This window comes from Haplochromis burtoni, unplaced genomic scaffold (genome assembly GCF_018398535.1).
Source record: "Haplochromis burtoni strain Fernald_Lab_line unplaced genomic scaffold, NCSU_Asbu1 Contig_65, whole genome shotgun sequence".
Classification (NCBI taxonomy): Eukaryota; Metazoa; Chordata; class Actinopteri; order Cichliformes; family Cichlidae; genus Haplochromis; species Haplochromis burtoni.
Window position 1 is genome coordinate 1,740,355 of NW_024582426.1, and position 25,027 is coordinate 1,765,381.

General features: G+C 38.8%; 1 protein-coding gene across 3 annotated transcripts in view; it reads left to right on the forward strand.

Moving 5' to 3' along the window:
• The first annotated feature begins 11,437 nt into the window (after positions 1 to 11,437).
• Positions 11,438 to 25,027, forward strand: part of kdr (kinase insert domain receptor (a type III receptor tyrosine kinase)) — a 22,718-nt gene continuing 9,128 nt past the window's right edge. Inside the window, exons 1-17 of one of the 3 annotated variants that reach the window (XM_042221392.1) lie at positions 11,438 to 11,783; positions 12,664 to 12,754; positions 15,833 to 16,035; positions 16,187 to 16,308; positions 16,494 to 16,662; positions 16,908 to 17,047; positions 17,905 to 18,088; positions 19,420 to 19,537; positions 19,646 to 19,809; positions 19,892 to 20,066; positions 21,077 to 21,197; positions 21,325 to 21,436; positions 21,595 to 21,939; positions 22,044 to 22,190; positions 22,277 to 22,408; positions 24,013 to 24,119; positions 24,530 to 24,665. In XM_042221392.1, the coding sequence (XP_042077326.1) occupies positions 11,717 to 11,783; positions 12,664 to 12,754; positions 15,833 to 16,035; positions 16,187 to 16,308; positions 16,494 to 16,662; positions 16,908 to 17,047; positions 17,905 to 18,088; positions 19,420 to 19,537; positions 19,646 to 19,809; positions 19,892 to 20,066; positions 21,077 to 21,197; positions 21,325 to 21,436; positions 21,595 to 21,939; positions 22,044 to 22,190; positions 22,277 to 22,408; positions 24,013 to 24,119; positions 24,530 to 24,665 (2,533 nt within the window). In that variant the 5' untranslated portion in view covers positions 11,438 to 11,716. Of the gene's footprint in view, positions 11,784 to 12,660; positions 12,755 to 15,832; positions 16,036 to 16,186; positions 16,309 to 16,493; positions 16,663 to 16,907; positions 17,048 to 17,904; positions 18,089 to 19,419; positions 19,538 to 19,645; positions 19,810 to 19,891; positions 20,067 to 21,076; positions 21,198 to 21,324; positions 21,437 to 21,594; positions 21,940 to 22,043; positions 22,191 to 22,276; positions 22,409 to 24,012; positions 24,120 to 24,529; positions 24,666 to 25,027 lie in introns of all 3 variants that reach the window. The other 2 variants (XM_005923307.3, XM_042221391.1) reach the window with 2 other exon arrangements.

A 25,027-nucleotide genomic window follows, 5' to 3' on the forward strand; every position in this document is an offset into this window, starting at 1 on the left:
TTTTGAGAATAATCTTTTTCAATGTAAAATTGTGAAGACTGTGAATATCTCATCACCTACAGTACATAATATCAAACAATTCCTAGAATTTGAAGAAATGTGTTTGCATAAGAGACAAGGCCAAAAAATCAATATTCGATGCCTATGATTTTCAGGCCCACAGAAAAATTGAAATTTTCAATTGTTTTAGCCAAACAAATAACACCACGTCCTCCAGACAAAAGAGGAGATGGACAATCTGGCTTGTTATTAGAGCTCAGTTGAAAAGCCTGCATCTCAGATAATATGGTGGTGCACCAATGCCTGGAACTGGCAGCTTGCACATCCAAAAGGGCATCAAAGCTGAAAGGTATATACAGGTTTTAGAAAAACAAATGCTCCCACCTGAATGTTGTTTTTGTTGCATATTTCAGCAAAACAATACTAAAGAGCTTACCACATCTATTACAGCAACATAGGTTTGTTGTAAAAAAAATTCTGGGTGTTGAATTGGCCTGACTGCAATTCTGATTTTTCACCAACCGAGAACATTTGAAATATCATGAAACAAAAAATTCTAGATGTTGAGCAGCTAGAATCCTGTATCAAGGTATATATAGCAACATGCCTCCTCAGTTCCCAGACAGACTGTTGTTAAGAGAACAAGCATTACACAGCACTAAAAATGATCCTGTCCCAAGTTTTTGAGACATGTTGCTACTCTGAAATTCCAAATGAGCTAAAATTTTCTTAAAATGGTACATTTTCTCCAGTTTAAACACTTGATCTCCTTTTCCGTGTTCTATAGCGAATAATATATGCATTGAAGACGTGTGCATTATGTTCTTTTACTTACATTTTACACAGCACACAACAACTTGGAACTGAGTTTGTATAAAATAGATTAAAGCTACAAATCTGGCCAAAATAAGTATAGATTGGTTTTGCTGTTTTGTATACTATATTGTACCAGGGAAACAAATACATTGGAATTCTAAAAACAAAAAAACAAAAAAACAAAAACAGTTTCAAAGATCTTTATTGCACGATTTATAAACAATCCAAAATTAATTTGACAAAACACATGCACAGCAGCCCCTGCTGATGAATATCAGTATATTTTATCTTATTTGTATATGAATATCAGTTAGGGAGTAGTTTGAATGTCATATTGCCAAACTAAGTTAGTTTTGTAAACCTGTTGCCATTTGAGAAACCATGAAGCACTTTTTAACTAGTTCTGTGAAACATTTAGTGGATAAGAAGTATTGCATAAAATCTAATGTGTATAAAGCAGAGGTTCCCAAAGTGAGGGGGCACAGAGCCATTGCAGGGGGGTCCTGGTATGAAAAGAAGAAAAAAAAAAAAAAGAACGCTTGGACACTGTTAACATAATGAACAGGTTTTTGACGGGGCTCCCACACAAAGGCATAGCAGGAGATGAAGCATCGCCAAATATGTTTCCAAACCAACTTCCTTCCAAGCCAAAGACAAGAAAATCTGGTGAAGCATATCTTCCCTTTGGCTTCGCCTGCACAAGTGCCAATGTAGGTCTCTGCGACAGCATTAGTTTCCCCTGCATTGGGAGCACACACTGGGCTTTCCAAATCAGGGACAAACAGTATCCCACATTCTTGATTTTTAGTTCACAAACACTTCTTGTAATGACTAACTACTCCCGACATTTTGGGGACGTTAAGTCTTTATACAGTAAAGTTACAGCAGGATACAAATAATATCAGGCTGATCCTGCCACAATTTGTTCCCCCTCTCCAAATCACGGACTAACAGTATCCCACAGTTGTTTATGTTTTTGAACCCATTTTGCACAGAGAGACATTTTTTGAAAAATGTATTGGTAGTAATGTTGAATATTATTACACAGGAAAAAAACACAACTACACGTAAAACAATCACACCGTGATGCCGCTGCCTTTCTAAATGGAAGGACAGTAACTGCGTGTGTGTATGTAAGCGGGTAAAACCTGAAGATAGTAAGATTAACAGTATTTTGTCTCTATCTGCCATTCTGCAATTCATCTCATGTAAACAATAATGTGGCGCACAGCTAAAACAAAGGAGGGGGGGGGGGCAGCAAAAAAAGTTTGGGAACCACTGGTATAAAGTATGCTTTAGGTGGTAGGAGTTCTCACCCAAAGCAGTTTTTTTCCATAAACTGCACAGTTTCATAACACATGATTTTAAGGGCATGACTGAAGACGTTTAACTGACCTTGCAGCTTCAGTTCTTGATGCAGAGCAGGAAGAGTAAGTGTTTGTATGAAAGACTTGCCGAGGTCTTTGAGGCATTAGATTCCAGGATGCCTCTTAGAGGAGCACAGTATCCTGCCCGAGGAAGTGTGGACAGTTTCCTGCCTCCCTCCCTTCTCTGTCCTCAGTGTCCTTGTCTTTTTTTTTCCTGTGCCAAGAGCTGGATCTCCATTAGGCCCCAAAAGATTGCATAAATATCTCGCCAAGCTGGGGTTGCTTTCATAAATACCCTGTGAGCACATTTTGAAAGCATTAAAGGAGGAAGAAAAACTGAAATTTTCCGGTTCAGAGACAAAAGTCAGAAATCTTGTAATGACAAAGTTTTTCATGTTGTTCTTATGTCGTTGATCTTCACTAATGATTTAGTAATTTTATTGTCTTGTTACAAATATAAAATGATTAAAATAATAAAAGACTCATTTTCTTTACTGTATCTGGACTGATCAAGTTGTGTCACCCCATTCTGAGCCTGGAAAAAAGCCCTCAAAGAAATCCAAAATATCAGACATTGTACAAATGAGCGTGATACAGAAACACATGTAACTGACTATGCTCTTCTCCTTTCTTTATTCCACTCAAGCATATAAAAGACTATATCGACGTGTGTATGTTAAGTGGTAGGCTTGTACAGGGAATTCTGTCACAGTCTGGCTGCGAAGCAGACTGTGTGGGGTGAGGAGGTGGAACCAAGAGTTTTGTCATGCGAAGAGACAAAACAAAACTTGAGAGTGACAAAAACCAGCTGTTTGTTAAGGCTGGCAAAATAGTACAGAACAAAAGGCAAAGCTGAAACTAAACAATAACCTAAACTGGGTGAACTAAGATTAAAACATGAAAAAACCTGGCACATGGGCACAGCAGACAACCTGACCACAACTGAATGAAAACACACAGACTAAATGCACACAGGAGGTGATCAGGGGAAGTGGAAACACATGGGGAAACAGCTGACACAAATGAACATAATGACGGTACAATGGAAGCGTAAAACTAAACACATTGAACATAGAAACACAAGATCTCTTCAAAATAAAACAGGAAACATAATGAGAGGCAGACATGAAACACGAACTTGACAACATAAGCCACGCAGACATGACACACAAAGGCAGAGGGAGATTTAAACACAGGGGTAGGAGACACAAGGGGAATCTTAAACCATAAACCATAAACATCAAAATAAGCTAAAACTCAAAATGCTGGGTCAAATGACCCAGGATCGTGACAAAGTACATCCTGGCAACAGTTATGAGAAAACTGATCAAAATGTCATTCATCACCAAGTGTGACCATTTCTATAACAAAAAAAAGTTTTTTGATCTGGAGCATCCAGATGTGTCTTAACACAGTGGCACAATCATTCCAGGACTGGACGTCTCCACAAATTCACCCCAATTCCAGACCGTGTGATTCTCGGAGAAACAAAAAACCAAAGGGCCCCATCTCAGACTCTGCGGGCTTCACTTAACATTTTAAAGTCAAAGTTCATGACAGCATTGTTGGAAAAATGCTGAAAAAGTATGGCTTGCTTGGACAGTTTGCAATTGCAGTTCAGGTTAGTTCAGTTACATCTATATAAACCACAAGACTTCTGGAACAGTGTCTTTTGATGAGATGAGACCAACATGAAGACGGACCTGGGCACCTTGCAGTCATTAGGGCAACTGTGAACTCCTGTGTTTACCAAAATATTCTAGAATCAAAATGAAACAGTAAAACATGACCTTAAGAGAGCTGTGCAAAAACGAATGCACACAAACCTGAACTGAAACAACATGTAACAACTGATTTAATCTTTTTTGTGTGTTTATTTTGGTTTAGTGCATGATGTTTGATATATTAATTTAATTAAAATCAAGTAGAATTTCTCCCTTTTTATAGTGAGGTTGGAGAGCAGAGACGGGAGAGTGCGAGACATCTGGGAAGCTGGTGGACATATCTGCCAAACCAGGAGAACAGTATAAGAGTGTGAAATCAATAAAAACCATTAAGCAACACGGGAACAGTGTGTCACGTCACAGTTCTTTCTACAATTACAATTAGAATGGACAGGACCAGAGGACAGGAAAGAGAAAGACGAAGGAAAGAGAAGTTGGGAAGAGACTTAACAGAAGGAGAGGGAAAGGAAAATAGAGGAGAAGATGGTCACCTGCTGAAATAAAAACAAGCAAAGAAAACAACATTGTAGGGAAACCAGAGCAACGACCAACATAAGCACAAGTAACAGTAAATAATAAATACTGAATGTTAGTGAGCAGCATTCAGTACTAATAATGCATGATAGGTTTAGAGCCAGAAGCCAACCAAGATAATGTGTGTCTGTGAGTACCTGTTGTACACTGGTTTGAACATTTGTGTGTGTGAGCGCGTTTGTATTCATAAGGTTTTTCTATGTGAGTGTCTAATAGTGGATGTGATTATTTCAAGTTAATCCTATTATTAATAGCTCTATAAACTGGTGAATCATTTGGTGAACTTGTCATATCACAGGACTCTTGTGAAAACTTTCTTTTGTAACGTCACCGATGTAATTCAAGTCAGTAATGCCATATGGGAAAATTAAGAATTAATCATAGTGATCCATTAGTAGGACTGAGCAGTGTGATACTGTTACAAAATGTAATCATGTACTTTATTGTTGGTAAGAAAGAATACTTTTACTTATCATGTCAAATTGTCCTTTAATTAACCTAACCCGCTAGATGTTTGTAGTCTCTCCGTGCGTTGCCATTCTCCCTCTTCTTTTTGTCTCGTTTTGTCTGTTAACCATTTTCTACCATCTTCTATATCGGATACAAAGATTAAAAGTACCTGTTCCAACCACATTTACAACACCTGTAAAACTATGAAAAAAAGTTTTGTTGACAGATGATGTTTTTCAGATTATAAATCTTTGAAAATTAGCATTTACATCACACTGGAAGACCAAAACTGCCCTAGGGAGAATATCTATGTTTTTAGAGCTGCTGAGATACAGCAGTTTAAACTACTTAGGGAACAAAATAACAGGGTATTGTACATGCAGTATAGAAATAGGAAATAATATACAAAAAAGGCCTCATGCCAACAAAAAGTGACTGGTTTGAAAGCCACTTGTTCACAGGTCAACATTTCCTGAAGGTTGGTGCAGTGCGCACACTGAGCGTTGCCTGCTCTTTTATAGATTTTACACATGACCTGTGTGTAATTCTGTCCCTGATGCCATCAGTGTGCAGATTGTTTTCTGCAGCAAGCAACAATGCATAATGAACACACATACGCGCTCGTTCTCTCTCTCTCTCTCTCTGCACGTTTGTGCTGTGGACATTTTGTTCGGTATTGAATTGTGGGACACTGACCTTTAAAATCCCTGCTGTGCCTTGAGACCACAGAGCAAAAACTCAAATGCTGTCTAAACAATTTAGAGCTTTTCACTAAAAAAAATAAAAGAAAACACAAAACAGCATACGGGATAGAAACAATTACAGCAGTATGTTTTTTGTTCATAGAAGGTTTAAAAAATTTCTTTTATTCATTGTTTATTAATGTTGTATTCTATTTTATGAAATTTTAGTGACAGTTTTAGTTGGGATATATATATATATAATGTGCTATATAAATACATTTGACTTTGACTTTTTTCTTTTTTTAAAAACTGTTTTTTTCCTTCATGTTTATTTTCTTTGTTTTGATGTTTAATTGTTTGAAAGCTTGCAAATTTTATCCTGTTCATGGCACACACATTATCCTACATACTATACAGTTGAATACCATACATAGGCTTATTTCAAAAGAAAGTATTAGGGCCATATTTATGTTAAATAATCCAAAGGCATATTCCAATGTAAATGTTTAATTTACAGTCATTCATTTAAAATTTTTGCAATGGTTATTTCAGTACATGATTGTTGTGGATGTGTGATATAGTTATATTGTGTGTGAACTTATGGAAGTAAACAAACATGGGGACACGGATGACAGGACATAGAAATGAAACATACATAGATAGACTGGACACAAACGGGGAACTAACATCATTAAACAAGAAATCAACTATAATCAACTCAAAGGCACAAGAAGATAACATACTTAAGAAATAAAACATCATTTATCTTGTACTTTCAAAGAAATCAACAAAAAATCCAGAACAAAACTCAAAATACTGGGTCAATGGCCCAGAACCATGACAGCCATACAGAAGCAGCCATGCACCTGTGATATGAGGTTTTGTAATATTTTGTCCAGGAAAGACAAAAACCTGAACACAGGATACAGGTTCAAAGTATAGATTCATTAAACCTTACTAGGTGGTCCTCCTTTTACCTTCAGCACTCCCTTTTTTTTGGGATAGATTCAACAAAGTGCTAGAAACATTCCTTAGAGATTTGGGTCCATACTGACATGATAGCATCACATAGTTATTGCAGCTGCCAATTGATGTTGGCAATCTCCTGGTTCAACACATATCAAAGAGCTACTGGAGTTAGATCTGGTGACTGTTGAGGCAGTTTCAGTACACTGTCATTGTCACGTTTACGAAACCAGTTTGATTTCATCTGACTTTTGTGAGATTGTGCTGGAAGCAGCCATCAAGAGCCATCAACAAAATTCTCACGTGTGGGACTAATAAAGGTTATCATATCTTATCTTAAGATAGTTCACTGTGATCATAAGGCAATGGACATTGTTATGGCCCCTGGCCTTGGAAGAAGTGAACCAGCCTTCCTTCAAGCAAATTCAACCGTGACAACACCCACAGACGATTGGCTGTCTGGGAACCCGTGTCAGCCTTCCTGCATGTAAATTTGAATTTGACAATCCACTCAGACAATTGCCTGCCTGAGGACCTGTGGTTTGCACCTCCAGGGAGAGAGACCAATCTGCAACCAATTGTGCACACCTGTGCCTTCAAAAGGGCTGAAGAACTTTCATTCAGGGGCTGCTGCTTTGAACTGAATGTGCAGTTTGCCCCACATGCTTCTGTTGTGAGCCTAGCTTGTGAAACCCTGTTTAAGGTGTGGAATTTGTTTGAATAGCATTTATTCGTGTTGCAGCCCATGAGGCTAGCTTTAATTTCCACTTGTACGTGAGCAAGTTATTTTTGTATTGGTTATTTGCCAAGTAATTTGTAGTAAATGTCGCTATCGGTTTTCAGTTCTGAGTTTCTTTCTGTAAATGAAACTTGGTCTTAACTGATCTCCCTCGTGAGGGTCTCGTTTATGCTATCTTCCCTGTCCCCTAGCAAAACCGGGTCATAACAGACATGTTCAGCAACAATTCTCAGGAAGGTTATGGTGCTTAAATGATGTTCAGTAAGTGCTAAGGAGCTCAGAGTGTTTCATGAAAATATCCCCCATGCCATTACATCACTCCAACCAGCCTGAATCATAAATGCATTTAGATCAAATTCTGACCCTACCGTCAAAATATGGCAGCAGAAATCAACCAGGCAACATTTTTCAAATCTCTTGTTGTCTGATTTTGAGCCCTTGTTAGCCCTTCAGTTTCCCGTTTCCTGTCCTAGCTGACAGGACTGCCACACATTGTGGTCTTCTGCTGTTGTGGTCCATCTGATTCAAAATTCAACATATTGTGCATAAAGATATGCTCTTCTGCATACTGAAATACACAGACCAGCCTCTCTTATTCACAAACAACCAAAGTCACTTAAATCAGCTTTCTGTCACATTCTGATGCTCAGTTTGAACTTCAGTAGGCTGTCTTGAACATGTTTAAATGTCTGAGTACAATGGGCTGCTTCCATGTGATTGATTAGATATTCACTTGAACGAACGGTTGGACAGCTGTGCCTAATTAAGTCACAGCTTACAACAGCTGAAAGTCTTATACCATTAAGCTCACATTTTATCCATATATCTCTTTTGTAGATTTTAGTACAACAGTTTAATGGTGGACAAATTAGCAGTCACTACTACTACTACTACTACTACTACTACTAATTATTATTATTATATTGTAATTTTTCAGGAAAATTGCAAAATACAGTAAAATATTTTCTTTCACACAACCACACACACCTCATTCTTTCCTCTCCTTTGCTGAAATGCTTTAAACTATGAAAACATTTCTCTTTGTCTGTGAGTGGGCCAGAGTTCAAAGCAATCACCTCTCTTTGGATTTAGAAAAATAAACAGAGATAGAAAAATGGAAAAATGTTTCTGATTCCAGCTTTTCCAGAAAGGAATTCAGTGTAGACTGTCCTCCAGGAAATGATGGTTACGAGGCAGCTAGGCAGTTTAGTATTCAGAGAGTCCCAGTAGAAGTGACCAGGCCAGGAAACATGTGGATGCAGTGCATAACACACAGCCCTCAATCATCTCCCTCAACCCTCCTGAATCCATGCCAGCATCAAAACACAGCCTCCTCCCTCCTCATCAAATGAAGCACTACATTCATCACACGTTTGAAGTTCTGGAAAAATACAAAAATGGGACACAATCTGATGTTAATCAGTTCCAGGTATTACCTTTATCCCTTTCCTCTTTTCAAGGCAGCAGTCCTAATGTAAATGTCAGTTGGGTTTGGTATAAGCTGCGCCCTGCTTTCCTGACATGTTTTTGGCACTGTCCCAGATTATCTGTTTCTTTTTCCAAACCTTAACAGATATCTTTGGGTAGGTAATGGAACCCGATCCACTGATATATTTGACCCTGTAAAAAGGCCCAGTCTGTGTCACTAAAGCTTAATACTTTGATTATTTTACAGCTGTAATTTATTTCCAATTATTAAGAAGCTACCCGATCAGCATTGGAGGGACATTAGTCATTAGTTAGGTTTAGTCAGTCATACTGCATTTCACCATTAATGCTCCATTTTCAGCCTGTTCCAGGAACTGTAAACTTACATGAAAAAGCCTAAATAAATTTTTCTTTTTTTTGTGAATAATCATGATGACTAAAATGCCGAATTGTAACACAGTTGTTACATTACTTAATGTCTGTATTCAGTAATCAAGAGATCCTGTAAATTTGCAGGTTATTAAGGTGACATTAATTACAGAATTACATTAATTAATTAACCAGTTAATTAATTGTTCTATGAATATCTTAATATTGTTTTATTTGATTATAAAATATCAATATTTTTTTTAATGCATCTTCAAATTCATGATATGGTAAAATGGTAAATGGCCTGTATTTATTTAGTGCTTTACTTGCCCAAGGACACAACGACCAAGACTGTTGCTTGAACCGGCAACCTTCCGGTTACAAGGCGAATTCCCAACTCTTGAGCCACGATCAATGCAGTCTTTTGTTACACAGTTAGACAACACCATACTGTATTTGTAAAGAGGGGGCCTTCATATAGAAACTAGAAAAATTTGCATTTCCTGCGAAAATGCTGTGTGGATGCCTTAACGCTGAAGATGTCGGCTGAAAAAAGCTGAAAAAACAAAAAACATTGCCCTGAGCAGGATTCGAACCTGGCCCTTCTGATCTAACGGCCGACTCACCTCACTGCACCAAACTCATTCTCACAAAGAAGAGGTGGAGAGACTGACAATTCTGGTGAAATTAGCAGAAGCTGCTTAGAATTGTGCTGATAAGAGGTGAAAAGGCTAAACATTTGGCAGAAAAGAGGTGAATCAGAAGAATTTCTGCTGAAAGAGTTTTTTCTGAAAACAGCTGAGATTTGTGCTAATAAGAGGTGAAAAGGCTAAATTTTCAGAAGAGGTGATAAGCAGAATTTGGGCAAAAGAGGTGAAAATTCTGCTGAAAAGAGTTCAATCAGCAGAATTTCTGCTGAAAAGAGTTTTCTGAAAACAGCAGAAAAGACTGAAAATTTTGCTGAAAAGAGTTCAATCAGCAGAATTTCTGCTGAAAATAGGTTTTTGCTGAAAACAGCTGAAAAAGCTGGTATTTGTGCTGAAAAGTGGTGAAAAAACTGAAAATTGTGTTGAAAAGAGTTAAAAATGTTTAAGTGTTAACTGAAAGAAATGTTGCCCTCTGAAGGCATCTACACAATTACATTAAAATCATATTTAACCAACATCCTTGATATCCATTGTCTTTGTTTTAAGTTCACAAGCTGCAGCACACACAAACGACATGTTTAAATATGTTTTTACTCGTCGAAGAATACATTTTTAACTGCGTCTGTAATATAGCGATTTCAGCGCATTTATTAATTAAACGTATTGTGCTTTCCACTATTTCTTGTATTTACAATCCTCCCACTGAAAACGCTGCACCCAGATGAAAAGAATCAACTTTCCGGTTATGCACCAAAACTACATGCAGTAAGTTTCTGTCACGTGTTTGGCTGATTGAAGATTTGCGTTAAGGAACAATTTAAAAGTTTTCCTTAACAAAGTGGCTGTTAAGCATAAGTAGCCGGTTTGTTTTGTTGATTGAGAATCACGCAAAGCAACTCCAGCAGGATACACGTGAGGAGCACTGTGATTGTATGGAAGTGCGTAGGGTCTGTTCGCTGGGAGATATACGCCTCTTTACGGCGCTGGAATAAAGTATGATCAACATGAACTTTCATGTGGCGTTGTAACTGTGTGTTCTAGAAGAAGCGTAAAAAAATAAAGCTATTCTCATTCAACCATAGTAACCTGCTTTTTTAAAGTTGGTTGTAGCAATAGTGAATCTACAAGGAAACAAGGATTTAGTTATTATTAGGCCTCATGACTCTGGTTCTGTGACCTACGGCCTACTGTTTTTTTTCGTTCTCATCGGTTTCTATTTTGACAGCACTTGGCATTTATTTAAAACTCTTGCGAAAAGGATCCGAAAGCACATTTCCTTCAGCAGATGGCAATCAAGGCAAAAATGGATCTTGGTGTTGGTTTCATATTGGTGAGACCTGAATGCTAATGTTGCTTTAGGTCACATGGACAAGAGAATAAGCAACTCTTGGGCTTCTTTCTACTTTTATGCAGGAGGGAAAACAGGTCCTTAACCCTAACTTATAAACACACGTTTTCTTAATGCTTTTGGTAATGGGATTTTCCTTTTAATAAATGTATAATTTTTATGATTATCACTCAAGGAGTCAAAGTTATGGTGTAAACAGTTTTACGACTCCTCAGTAGGGGGTTATGCATCCTGGCTGTCACTAGTTCTTAAGTCTCCCAAGTTTCTCTCAAAGTTCAGTAAGTCCTCCCATCAACTGGGCAATAAGCCCAGAAGTTTATTGCAGGCTGCATTCGCCTTGGTAATTTTACAGAGAGTCAGAGAGAGAGACTCCTCCCCTGCAGGCACGCTGCTCAGCCGAGGCGCGTCTCTCCATCCTCAACCGCAAAAGCTCCATGGGGACACGCACAGTCACACTTTAGCCACTGCTGATCACCATCCACTGCAGGCTGTTTTTATGACTTTCAAACTTTCTCTGGGGTGGAATATGAAACAGCTTTTTTTTTTTTTTAATGGATTGGTAATGAGGCAGTAGGATTATCATTATTTCTACGGTAACGTTATTAATTGGACTTTGATGAGGACTTTGTCCTTGTCTTCTGTCGGATGATGGCACAGACACTGTCCATCATTCCACTACTGGGCATTATTCTGGAAATCACTTGTTTTGCTGGTAAGATAATAATATTATCCCCATTTAATCGTCTATCTTAATAACGGATTAAGCTGAGAAACATGAAATATATTAGATTATGATCTCTGTCTGATCTTTTCTTTTTTTAAAAAACAAATCTGTCAACTCAAAGTCACCCTCCAGCTCTATAAAAGCTTTTGCCGCTTTTCTAAGACATTTCAAACACTTTGTCCTCAGTTGTTCTATAGTTTTTGTCTTTGCTGATATCACTTTAGAACTGCAGTCCAGTTTGAGGAAACATTTAAGGATAAGCGTTTGAACTGTGGCCTGATTACTTGTTCTTATGTAGTAAAATGTAAATGACAAAAGTACCCAGTTTCTGCTAATGTGCTATGTTGTTCAACAGTTTAAACTATTTTTTTCTTCTGAGATCATAAAGGCCCACTTCATCAGCTCAGCTCAACACTTAGCTTTTTTTTTTTTTCCATACAATGTATTATGTCCTTTAGGGCCTCACAGGGAGGTGGTGGGCAGGCTGTATCCTCAGAAACAGGAACCCCACCTAAGGCACACTGTGCTAGACTATTGAGCCTGACCCGGCCCATCTTCTCCTGCTTCCTGTTTTCACACAGCTCCGCCATTTGCTGCAGCAATGGAAAAAGGGCCCTATGTAGCCAGAGACTCAGATACAAAGCACATCTTATAATGGAAACTATTTTTTTCCTGTGCTCTACTTTCAGTTTTTACCTTGTGCCGTTTGATTTAATCTTAATCTTAAGTGCATTTATTTAAAACAGCAGGGCCATGATCTCTGAAACCTTCATTTAATCATTGTTTGTAGAGACTTATGTCATCACCCTGATTGTGTTAAAAGTAAGTCATTGCTGTGACCGATTTGTACTGTTAATCTCTCCAGCAGCGGAACTGCGGTTTATATCTGATCCACCGACACTAAATATCTATGGCATCCATAGGATGAACAAATCTGACAACCTTGAACTAACATGCAGGTATGTAAGGCTATGCATACACCTTACAGACGCTAGTGTTGGGGAAACTGGTTTTACAAACTTTTTACTTCACACCAAAAGATTTGCCAAACAGCAAAACTACCCTAGAACTTATTCATGCCCCCATCACATGCAACAAACGTGTGCGTGTCATTGTCTCTGTTCAAAAGGTGCCTGCGCAGTATGTGTTCTCAAGAACTCCTTATATAAACAACATGAACATCTGACTGGCGTAATTGTTTTTTACAGGAAGACCAAGTCAATAAATGAATAACATTTAAGTAAAAACATGGCCATTTGATAACATTTTGTAAAAGTTAGATGTTTTTGGTGTTGGTAGTTTTTGGCAGCTGTTCACTGGCAGGCTTGAAAACGAAGACCTGGTTTTAGGCTTATTATTACAATTAAGGTAAAGTAAGGATTAGACATATACAGATGTGTCCAGGAGTTTACATTCATCCTGGAGATGAAGGTCATGCTATTGATGGCTATTAATGATTACACAGCATTCGTTTTTAATGATTAAAACAAAACAAGGATAAGGTGCACAATTTTTCCACTTTATTTAGTCTTTTCTTTAATCCACAGTCAAAAGTAAGAACATGGATGCTAAAATATATACATTGAGTTAAATCCTTTAATAAGAGGTGCTGAAGGTTCTACAATGTCTTTTAACTTTACATGTCCAAGGCCTATTAACTTGTAATCATGATTGACTACAACTGGTAGTTTCGCTAGGCTCGCATAAAAGAGATTTATTTGACAACACTCATTGGACTGACCAATACTCAGACCAGTGGGAAAGCCCAAGGAACTTAGGATTTAAGATGGAGAAGTGTAGATTTACACAAGTTTGGAAGGTATCTTGGAGTCATTTTTAAAAATCTGCAGTTTTCAAGATCATCAGTTCCTACAACTGTACATAAACACAAGTTATTAGGATGTGTCACCACTTTGAGAGGAAATTGGTTAGGATTTTCAAGAACAACCCAGGGAAACCACTAAGGCTCAAACCTGCCATAAAATGGGAACTGCTGGAACAACAGTGTCATTGTCTCCAATGAAGTGAGCTGTACATCAGCCTGGTGGTCGGGTGCTGATCAAGAAAGAAGCCCCTGCTCTTAAATCAATACCTTCAAGCTTGACTGAAATTTGCAGCTGCCCACATGAACAAGCAAGAAGCCTTTTGGAGAAAACTTTTATGGTCAGACAAGAGAAAGATTGAGTAATTTGGCCACAATGACAAGAAGTATTGTTGGAACAGTAAATATGAGACTTTCAAATCTAAGGGCGCTGTACCATCTGTCAAGCAAGTTGGTGGTAGCATCATGCTCTGAGGGGGTTTTGCTGCCAGTGGTACTCTTACATTGTACAAAATGGAATGGAATATTGATGAAACACTATCTCTAAATTGTTCAGCATCACTAATAGTGGACAATGATTCTTGGAACGGGTAAAGTAGGCTAACATTAATCTTCTAGAATGGCCCTCCCAAAGCCCCGACCTCAGCCCTATTAAAGATTTATGAACTATTCTTAAAAGCCAGATCTGTGCAAGGAAACCAACCAGGTTAAATAAAATTTACCAATTCTGCCAGGAAGAGTGGTCAAATATTAACCCAGAATTATGCCAGAAGCTTGTTGATGGATACCAAAAACATTTGGTCCAGGTGCAACTTGCTAAGGGACATTTCCCCAAATATTAGTGGAAATGTATGAATATATATGAGCCTCTATGTATAACTTAGACCCTGTGTGGATTATAAAAATCCCAAGTAAACTCAAACTTTTGTACCCAATCTTGTTTTTAAAGTCATTAAAGGTATACAGTTTCAAGAGTTCATTAAAACCCCCCAAATACCATGGCATTCTTGCCTATTTTGAGTGTATATAAACCTTTGACCATAGCCTATGCTATATAGTGTGATCTTCCCAGAACTATAACTACACTTTTCGCCAATAGAAACCTCAGCAACTGTCTATATATAGCAAAATGTGGACTAAACACAGTATTGATCGCACAAGGATAGTACCGTCACTAAACAAAGTGTAATAGGTTATTACCGTATAGTTGACTAATTTTGCTAATGCAGTAACTAGCGTTCTTCCAGTGTAAACATTCAGCTTTTTCTATTGTCATAGCTCTGAAAGTAAGTGTATAGTTTCAGAGTTGTTTATGACGTCATCTCTCCTTCCTGTGTTTCAGTAAAAGTAAGTATGACTCAAAGTTTATTAGCTTCATGCCTACATGAACAGCTCCGTTTCACTCTTAATTGTAGAGCAAACTTTCTCCGCAATCCTCAGTATAGCCCTTTAAGTTCCACTTTACTTTTAATCATAGACTGTGGATATAAAACGGACACAGTTGTAGATTCTCAAATATGAATGTAATGTGAATGCGCCTTAAACTTGCATTCTCTCTGATGGTCAGCAGGGGGCAGCTACATTAGTTGCAAAAACAACCATGCAGCTATATTTAGGAAAATTACAGTCTGCTCACTTGATCTCTCCCCTTAGTAAAAAATCATGAAGAAAATAAAATGGAACTTTTTATAGGCAGATATTACAACACTGGAACAATAATAGTAATTACTATAAAATACTGTACTTTCTTTTGCTTTACAATACCACTATTCATTCACTCTCACATTCATACACTGGTGGAGGCAAGCTACAGCCACAGCTGCCCTGGGGCAGACTGACAGAAGCGAGGCTGCCATATCGCGCCATCGGCCCCTCTGGCCAACACCAGTAGGCAAGTAGGGTAAAGTGTCTTGCCCAGGGACACAACGACCAGGACAGAGAGGCCGGGGATCGAACCGGCGACCTTCCGGTTACAGATGCGATTCCCAATCCCCTGAACCACGGTTGGCCGCAAGAGTTATACCTACCTAGTAGTGTTAGTAGTTGACTACTTGAGTCAAAATGTAAATAAAAAATTTGCTAAATGGCAAACTACCTCAAAATGCAGATAAACTACTAGATTAGAGAAATGTTGTTTACTGCTCCCCATCACTGGCTAAATTCACCGACTCGGTCATGTAGCATGTGCAGTATAATTCTCTTTCTTCTCCTGCAGAGGTCGGCAGAATTTGAGGTGGACCACACCTGCTATAAGCACTCGTTACTCTATCAGTGACTGCAGCGGATCAGGACTGTTCTGCAAAAGGCTCACAATCACCAATTCAACTGTCAATGAAACTGGACAGTATCAGTGTTTCTACATAGGCCTGAAAGCTGAAGATGGTAAAACCTCAGCAGCAGTTTATGTGTTTGTTCAAGGTATAACTCTTTTTAAGTTTATTCTTGTTTTTTTGTTGTTGTTGTTGTATTTTTTTTTTCAAGCATCCATTTATATGAAGGAAAATATGGGATTTATCAACTTCACACACTGAAATACATCTACTATTGTGATTTGTTTGTTAATTTTTAGATTATAAGGTGCCATTTGTGCCATCTGAAAAGGAATATGAGGTGGTGTTTATCCGTGAAGGGGAGCGAGTGGTAATACCATGCCGGGGCTCGGTGGAGAATCTCAATGTCACACTAAACATCGTAAGAAGCTGTTTCTGGTCTTTGCTTCTTGTCAGTAAAGCAGTTTTATGAAGATGTAGGTTGGTAAACAGTTGTGTTTACCAGATGTGGTGTTTTATTTACACGCTGTGCTCATGTGTAAAGCAATTGGTGTGAAATTCTTTAAACATTTCTGTTTGGAATCATGAAATTTGTGTGTTTGTCAGAAGTATCCAGTAAAGGAGTTTCATCCGGATGGGAAGGATTCTGTGTGGGATGCCAGGACGGGCTTCACTGTTCCCACTCATCTGATCAGCTACGCTGGTGTTGTGTCCTGCCAAACTCATATTGGAAACGAGACATTTAAGTCCCCGCTCTACATTGTGGCTGTTGTTGGTAAGATGGAAAAAGATACAAAGAGAAGTTATCAGTTGTCAATGCTATGGCTGTAAAAACACCTATATGTGACTTTTTCGAGCTGAATAACACCGAAACTTACTGGGAATTCTAATTTTGACTTTGTAAGGTGAAAGACTCTCTGCACCAACACTCTGTTGCTCAGAGTGTTGGTGCAGAGAGAGTTTGTAGTCTCAGGAGAACAATAGTGTGTCGATTTACTATCTTCCCTCCTTTTTCCGCAGGATACAAGATTTATGACCTCACCCTGACCCCCAACAATGTAAGGCTGTCTGTGGGGGAGCAGCTCATACTGAGATGCACTGCATTCACAGAGCTGAATGTGGGCATCGAATTCAACTGGACGCACTCTGGTGGGGCTCTGGTCAGTACCCCACACTCTTCTGTTCTCATTATCGTTGTAAACCTGTAATGAACTTATGTAACAGTCTTAAAGAAAAGTTATATTGCTCATGCCAAGAAAGTACTAGCTGTGGATTATTTACAAATACAAACTACAGAAAAATAATTATGAGCACCGGTGAAGCTCCTCAGTTTATCCATTGTCTGAAAAAATAGACACGTCAGACAACTTTCATAGTTTTGGATCCCCCTGAGAAACAAAAAACTTGAACTTATTTTGGGCCTAAGATGCAAGTATCAAAATTATTAGAGGATATCTACTCTCAGAGGCATCGTAAAGATCTAAAGAGTACAAAAATGGTCTGAAATTGATTATTTATAGCAGTCTTAAGCCTGAACTTTTGTCTCACAAGAATTGTTTTTGTATATACACTGATCTCATTATTTGGAGCTTATTTGGAACATAAAATTTGAGCATTCTCCATTGTAACAGTATAAACATGACAGAAAATAAGGAAAAGCGAAACAGTCCACCTTTAGGTTGGCCTCTTTGACTTACTGATGAGAAGAGACTGAGATACCAGAAGTGCTGTATCTCTCTTCCTGCTGTCTTTGCACAAATTCATTACTTCCTGCTTTCAGGAATCCATCAGCCTTCATCTTGTACCACCAAAGTGCAAAGGTGACCAGATGTGTTTTTGATGTTCTGACTGCTTACATTACTGGGAACAATAAGCTGTCTGGACTGAGGCAACACTTGATCTTTAATTTCTGTAAAACTAGAAAAAAAAACCTCCCACATTCTGTTATCACAGCCATTATGAGTGTCACGTGAGTTTAAAAACTGTGTGTTTATACATTATGTCTTCCCTCTGTCAGACTTCGGTCAATGGTTCAAGGCCGCCCCACACAATTCCCCACAAGAAGAAGCTGTGGAACTCTCTGGAGCTGTCAAACACGCTGATCGTGGAGAATGTGACGGTAGCTCACGGAGGAGAATTCATCTGCTCTGCTTCGAGTGGACAGATGGAGAAAAGCGCTTCAGCATTTCTTACAGTTTATGGTGGGTGCTCTGAAAACAAAACACCTGTTATGTTGGCTGAAAACTTTCAAAAAGTTCCAAGTCAAACAATAATTCAACATTCACAAAAAATATGTATGTAGTTGTTAAGCTTGAAGACAGCTGAAGATTGTACTGTGTTATTCAGAGTAGGTTTTAAATGAAACAAATTATTTAGTTTATGTTATTTGATTACTGGCGTTTTATGCATTAGAAAAAAAATATCCTACAGTATGCTGTATGCTGACATAACACTTAAGCAATATCAAAGATGCTTCTATATTGTTGCTGCAGAGCCTTCTGGTTGAGCCAAGTTCAGCCTTTACTAGTTTGTGATGTTTCCAGTTAGGATGCTTTCTGTTCCTACTTGGTAAAACTTAACATTAAGTTATTCATGGGAATTTAACATCATTGGTTTCCTGAGGAACTACAGATGTTACTGAGATGGTGTTGACTGTAGTACTTTGGATTGGGAACCTAAATTGTTAGCTAAGGCAGATGCCACATCTTTAATCTTTGTCTCTGTTAGAGTGGCTTTGCCTGATTTACAGTTCAAAGTATTCCTTATAGACAAGTTGTTTTAGCTCCTGTATCTTTTGACTGCCCTTTGCAAACACAATGTTTGAGCAGCAGGTGGGTTGGGCTTTGTGCTTGGAGAGATGTGTCTGAGATGTCTCTCCTCACTGACATCAAACAGATCCTAATAATTAAAACCCTAATTCAGCCCTCTTTGAAACCCCTGAATTTCTGCTAATATTTTTTTTAACATTAATAATATTTTTCATCTTTATAAACTTGTTTGTGTTATTTTCTCAGATTTTTAAAAAAAATACTTTTCCTTTCATTTTCTCATCTTTTTTGCACAAATTTAATCTCTCACAACATGCTGTTTATTATTTGTGCATTTATCTTGATGACAGTGATACAGGACAATTAATTTTAATTATCACACCGATGCAGTTGAATTGTAATATTATTATTAGTAATAATAATACTTGTTCTTGTTCTTATTCCTATTATTGCAATCAGTTATGCTTTTAAGCCATCTAATAAATTTTAATACCACTTTCAAGGATTTGGAAATTGTCTAAATTGAAAATCTCTAACTTCCCTTTCCTAAAATTACATTTGTTCAGCATCAGGAGAAAATTACACGTGAAGTTTGAGATAGATTTTCCTAGAAACAATTGCAAAATCATAGAATCAAATGAATCATTTTGTATGGTCTCAGATAGTTTTGGGTTTTTTGCTTCATTTGAAGCCAAAATAATAATTGTAAGAAAGTCATTAAAAAATTGATCTTTTCTCTATTTTTGTGATTTTTGTATTTCCAGAAAAACCTTTTATTGATATGGAAGAGCCCTGGACAAAGGTGTGGGAGGTAAATGTGGGAGAACCATCCACATACATCCCCGTGAAGTACTCAGCTTACCCTGAACCCATCATTAAATGGTGTGTTCACAGCAATATTTGCTTAATGCATAGCAGTTTCCATGCATTAAAGCTACAGTTTCAGAACTGGATGGATTTTGTAACTTTAATCTTACTTTGTGTTCCCAGGTTTAAAAATGACCTCCCATTGAATGACTACCGAATAAAACAGAAGAGTGATGCCCTCGTCATACGTGAAGTTAAAGAAACAGACGCTGGCATTTACACAGTTATCCTGACCAATAAAATTACAAAAGAGGAACAGAGGCGCTCTTTCCAGCTGCTGGTCAATGGTGTGTTTTTTTCCTCTTCTTTTCCTTTTACATTCATTTTCGGCTGCCTGTTGTGGATATGACTCTACTTCTTCCTTTGCAGTTCCTCCTTGTATCATAGAGAAGGAGATGGCAGTGGACATTGATGTGTACCTGTACGGCAGCAGCACGACTCTGAGCTGCACCGCTCGTGGATTTCCCATACCTACACACATCCAGTGGGAGTGGATGTCCAAAGAGGACTGCCCAGAGGCTTTCATGCAAGTCAACTCTTCAGTGTGAGTGTAAAAGAGAAACAAAGAGGCTATTTTCACACATAAATGTTAAAGTTGGGACTTTTTCACATGTGGCACAGTTAGACAGGTTCAGGGCAGAAAGATACATTCGGTTCGGGACTTTTTTTGTGTATGCATGGAGTAGTCACATGACTTTGAGTCACTCATTGTCAACAGGTTGTTGATATAGAAGAGGAATAGCTGCTTTCGTGATGTTGACCAAAACAAGAGGGGAGACAATGAGAGCACACTGTGACCTGATGCAAATCAGCGGATGTGATTCATTCTCTTCATAATGTCCATTTTTAGAACCATGTCAGTTATTCAGACTTAGAATGTGCTCACTAATTTTGGACGACTTGTACTGACCTAGTGTTTGTGCTCACTCGATCAGCTGTTTAAGATAACAGCCCTGCCGATGCAATATTCAGCCGGTTACACAACAACCTCACGAAAGACTCCTGTTGTGATTTCACAGTGTTGATAGAAAGCAGGATGGTGTGTGTGTGTGTGTGTGAGGGACCAGACAACACCAGCAGCAGATTCCTTATCATCTTTCTACACATCTGAGCACTTCCTCTGTCCTGCACTACGTTTCCTGTTGTTCCTGTCATGTTCTTTTTCAAAAAAGAGGTTCTTCCTGCTAAAGCTAAACCTCTTCTTATTACTTACTTACTTTCTTTCCCTGTTTACTAAATTTTATGGTGTTTCTCGCTGTATTTGGGTGTATTAGCAGTTAAAAATGAGAATAAAAATTAAACTAGTAGGATTGGTAAATAGAAAAAAAGTGGAAAAACAAGTACTTAGCCGTCATTCTGAAAGACCTGCCAGCTTCTTTTCATCTTCTTTTTGTGTACCATTTGTCAGTGCTAATTCGGTGTATCAGAGTGAAAGAGGAAACCGCTGTGCAGCTGTTTACACAGCTGGTGTTTTTACATTTAATAAAAATTTTAAAAAAGATCAGAGCTGGATATTTGTGTTTTATGATTCTTCTGTTCACTTTTGTCCATCAGGTCAAGACTTGTTAGGTCTGAATCACAGCTGAAGGAGTGCACAAATTGGAGAGATGTCAGCAACAGAACTGGTCACAACCACGTACAACCAATTAGAACTGACACTGATCAAGCTCAAAAGGTAACAAAAAGTCTGTGATTACACCATATTTTCCCTTTTGCTCCAAGAATTTTACGATATCTGAACGATACGGTATTTGGAGTTTAGCTAAATAATAGTAACTAACAGATGAAATGTATTTCTCTAGAAAATCACGAGCTCTTTAAAGATTCAGAAAGCTGAGGCTCATGCCCTCTACAGATGCACGGCTGCGAACAAAGTAGGCAAGGATTCACGTGTCATCTTTTTCCATGTAACACGTAAGTTCCATCCTTTTTTTCTCCTCTTAAAAAGCATCTTGTTGTAATCGTTTTGTGTCTGATGGTGTGACTTCTGTCATCATTATAAACAGCCTTTTCAGTATTCTTCTTTTTCTTATATCCTTACTCATTCTTTACCCATGTGTTTCCATCCCTAGGTGGCCTCGAGGTGACTATGTCTCCCTCTAACAGGCCTTTGGAGGAGGATCACGTCATTCTGCGGTGTAAGGCAGACTCGCTGATCTACGGCAACCTCACCTGGTTTCGTGTGACCAACGTTTCCAAGTCAGAGCAGGGAACATTGGCGCAGCCTTGTCGCTCACTGACTCTGCAGCCTACTCCACTGTCGCATGCTGTCCTGACCCCCCAGCCTGGCACCAATGTGACTCTGGAGCTGTCACTTCGCAATGCGTCCCATCAGGACGAGGGCCTGTACGCCTGTCAGGTGGTAAACATCATCACTGGGGAGAAAACCTGCCTGCTACACAGTGTTTCTCTCAGAGGTGAGATGTACTCACAGCATTTTCTTTTTGTAAGGAATAGGTCAGGGTTTGTTAAGTGAATCATACATTTGTTTCAAAATAATCTTTATAATTTTGATGTTTAGACCTCGAGGCTCCAAGGATCCTTAATAACTTCACTGACCAAAAGGTTAGAGTAAGTTCGACAGTCACTCTCCGCTGTATGGCTGCTGGGACGCCAAACCCGATTGTTGCCTGGACCAAAAACAACCACACTGTTGTGGAGAGCTCAGGTGAGACATTCACAGCGTTTCACTGAAAACTGATTTACTTCATGAGTTACAAGAGCTGCAAAACAAAACATCTGGTTGCCTTTCAGGTGTTACTCTGAATCAGCAGAACCGTAGTCTGACAATTCAGCGTGTGACGAAGGAGGACAGTGGTCTGTACACCTGCACTGTGTGTAACAGCCTTGGGTGTGACACAGCACAGGCCTCTTTGAGTACTGAAGGTCAGTCACTAACTAAGATGATGCCAAATAACAAGTAATACATTTCATTAAATGTCTTTTATTGTAACTCATGTCTGCTTCTTGCAGATGCTTTTTAAAGTGTTTTTTTCTCTCATTGGGGTTGTGTTTTGTCTTGTTTTTTGTCCATCTGCAGATGTTTTTTTTAATCTTTGTGGTTATTTCTTGCAGTTTCTCTGCATGTTGCATGTCATTGTCATTGACTCAGGGTCTCCCTGACCTTCTGGGCCCTTGGGCCTGTCCCAGGTGTCTTGTGTTGTTTGTAATACATTCTCAGCTTAAAATCAGGAATATCTTATTGTCTGTGTGAAAGGTTTTGGCCTAAACCCTTTGGCAATTCCACCAATACTAAAAAGACTGTATGGTTATATCTGGCTTCAAGGTTTCACAAATTCACATCGCACATAGTTTTACTTTTTATATGTCAAAGATCTAAATAAAAATAGCCTTGCTTCCTCGTGACAGGAAGCTACCCCAGTTAACGCACATCCTCCTGGGAGTATCTAAATCTAAAACAATTAAGAGACGGCAGGACAAAGGGAAAGGCCAGCCCTGCCTGAGCTCCAGCCTCTGCTCTCTTGTCCACAGTCTTTTTGTACCAAACACAGGGACACAGCGAAAAACAAACAAATGAACTGACTAGACGCAGAGCCTACGTGACCGTCTCCCCGCCAGCAGAATGTGCACCCAGTTACAGTAGCTCACAATTCTGCTCAGGCGCCAGCTCTGTTAAAAGAGGGGGTAGAGGGACAGACCTTCTCACAACAAAAGCCCTGTGTATGAGGGTGGGGGGAGGCAAGCAATTGCACGTCACTTTAATAAAAATTTTTGATTTTTACATATTACAAAAAAGTAATACTCACACATTTGACCAGCTTTTAACTAAAAAAAGGAATACCTAACCAGTAAAAATGGAGAGCTTCTATTACAAATATAGCGTAATGATGTAAATGGCCAACAAATAATATAGCCAGAGAGTAAGTGAAACTAGCACAGGTGTCTGTGGGGGTGTGCTGTTAACGAAAAATTTGTGATCAGAAATCTGACTGTCCATCATGTCTGTCATATTCACAAAGGGATGAGAAAAATCCCTGCAAACAACCCTTCAGTGTAACCTTCCCATTTTCTGACCCCATCTGCCCCCCAAATAATTCAAGCTCAATAGCAGTGGAACGAAAGGGCCCATTACAGCACGCAGCGACACACTACAATGGCTCTGATAGACCTTTTCCAAGTTGTCTTTGGCAGTAGTTATTCATTCTGACTCCTGACCATTTGTTATGACTAGATAAAATATCAGTTTGCTTACAGTCCAGATTCCAACAGTCTCCTTTCTCCAACCTAAACACAGACATACACATGTGAACAGGCCAAAAACAATGATAAACCTGTCTGAACTTTAGGAAATGCTGCCAAGGCACCTCACTGAAATTATAACCAACATTCCACTGCGACTGTTTTTTCCTCAAACACGGGCCTCAAATTTGTCATGCATGTAGTAAAATCTGTTCTGTGATACCATTACACATTTTATGTCATGTACCTTTATATTCTTATTTTAAAAGTATTCTTTGTGTATATCTAAGGTGCAGAAGAGAAGACTAATGTGGAGCTGATTGTTCCTATTGGGTCAGTGGTCATCGCTATGTTTTTCTGGTTACTGATCGTCTTCGTCATCCGCGGGAGAAAGAGAGTAAGAACTTCCTCATCCTCTTTTTCCTGTACTTTTCCTTCCTCGGATTTCCCCTCCAGTTACGCACACGGATGATGTCCATTAAAAAAAATTACAAACACGGTAAAACTGACGAGTACAATGACATGCTCTGTAAGGCATTTACGGCTGAGTGGAAGTGACTGCTCTGGCCATCAGTAGCTGCTCTCTTTTGTATCCAGGAACAACAGGGAGTCTCTCTGCTCCCCTAAGTCACGTAGGCCCACCACACTGAGTAGGCCCCTTTTATTGAATGGCCACGGGAGTCACTGGCAAACTGTTGTACACTTTGATTGCGGTGAAAGGGAATAACTGAGAAAAATGGCAGCTCATTAATTTACATGTTACATCTCTGTTTGTCTTTAAAATTTGCCACTGCGTCACTGTTTCAGCCAAATGGAGTGGATCTGAAGACCGGCTACCTCTCCATGATCCTTGACTCAGAGGATATGCCAATGGATGAGCAGTGTGAGAGGCTCACCTACGATGCTAGCAAATGGGAATTCCCCCGGGACAGGCTGAAACTTGGTGAGACATGAATTATCATTCAAACAATCTTTGAGAAGACTTGTTAAAACAAACATCTGCGCTGCTACCAACCAGTGCCTACCTTATGAAAGAGTTTATAAAACATTACATGAAGTTACAGCCCACATTTGATTTAAACTTTCAGTGTTTTGATCACTGGCCAGCCAGAGGCAAAAATAGGCAATCATGAGATTCTAAATATTGTTTTTAAGCCCATAGACCAAAATGTAGATATGGCCCCAGTGACAATACTCACAGATGACATTCCCTCATAAAATTCTAGGTAAACACTGATGTTAACAAGCCAGTCAATCAAGACTTGCACCATATACATCAAATACAACAGAAAGTTCAAGATCAGT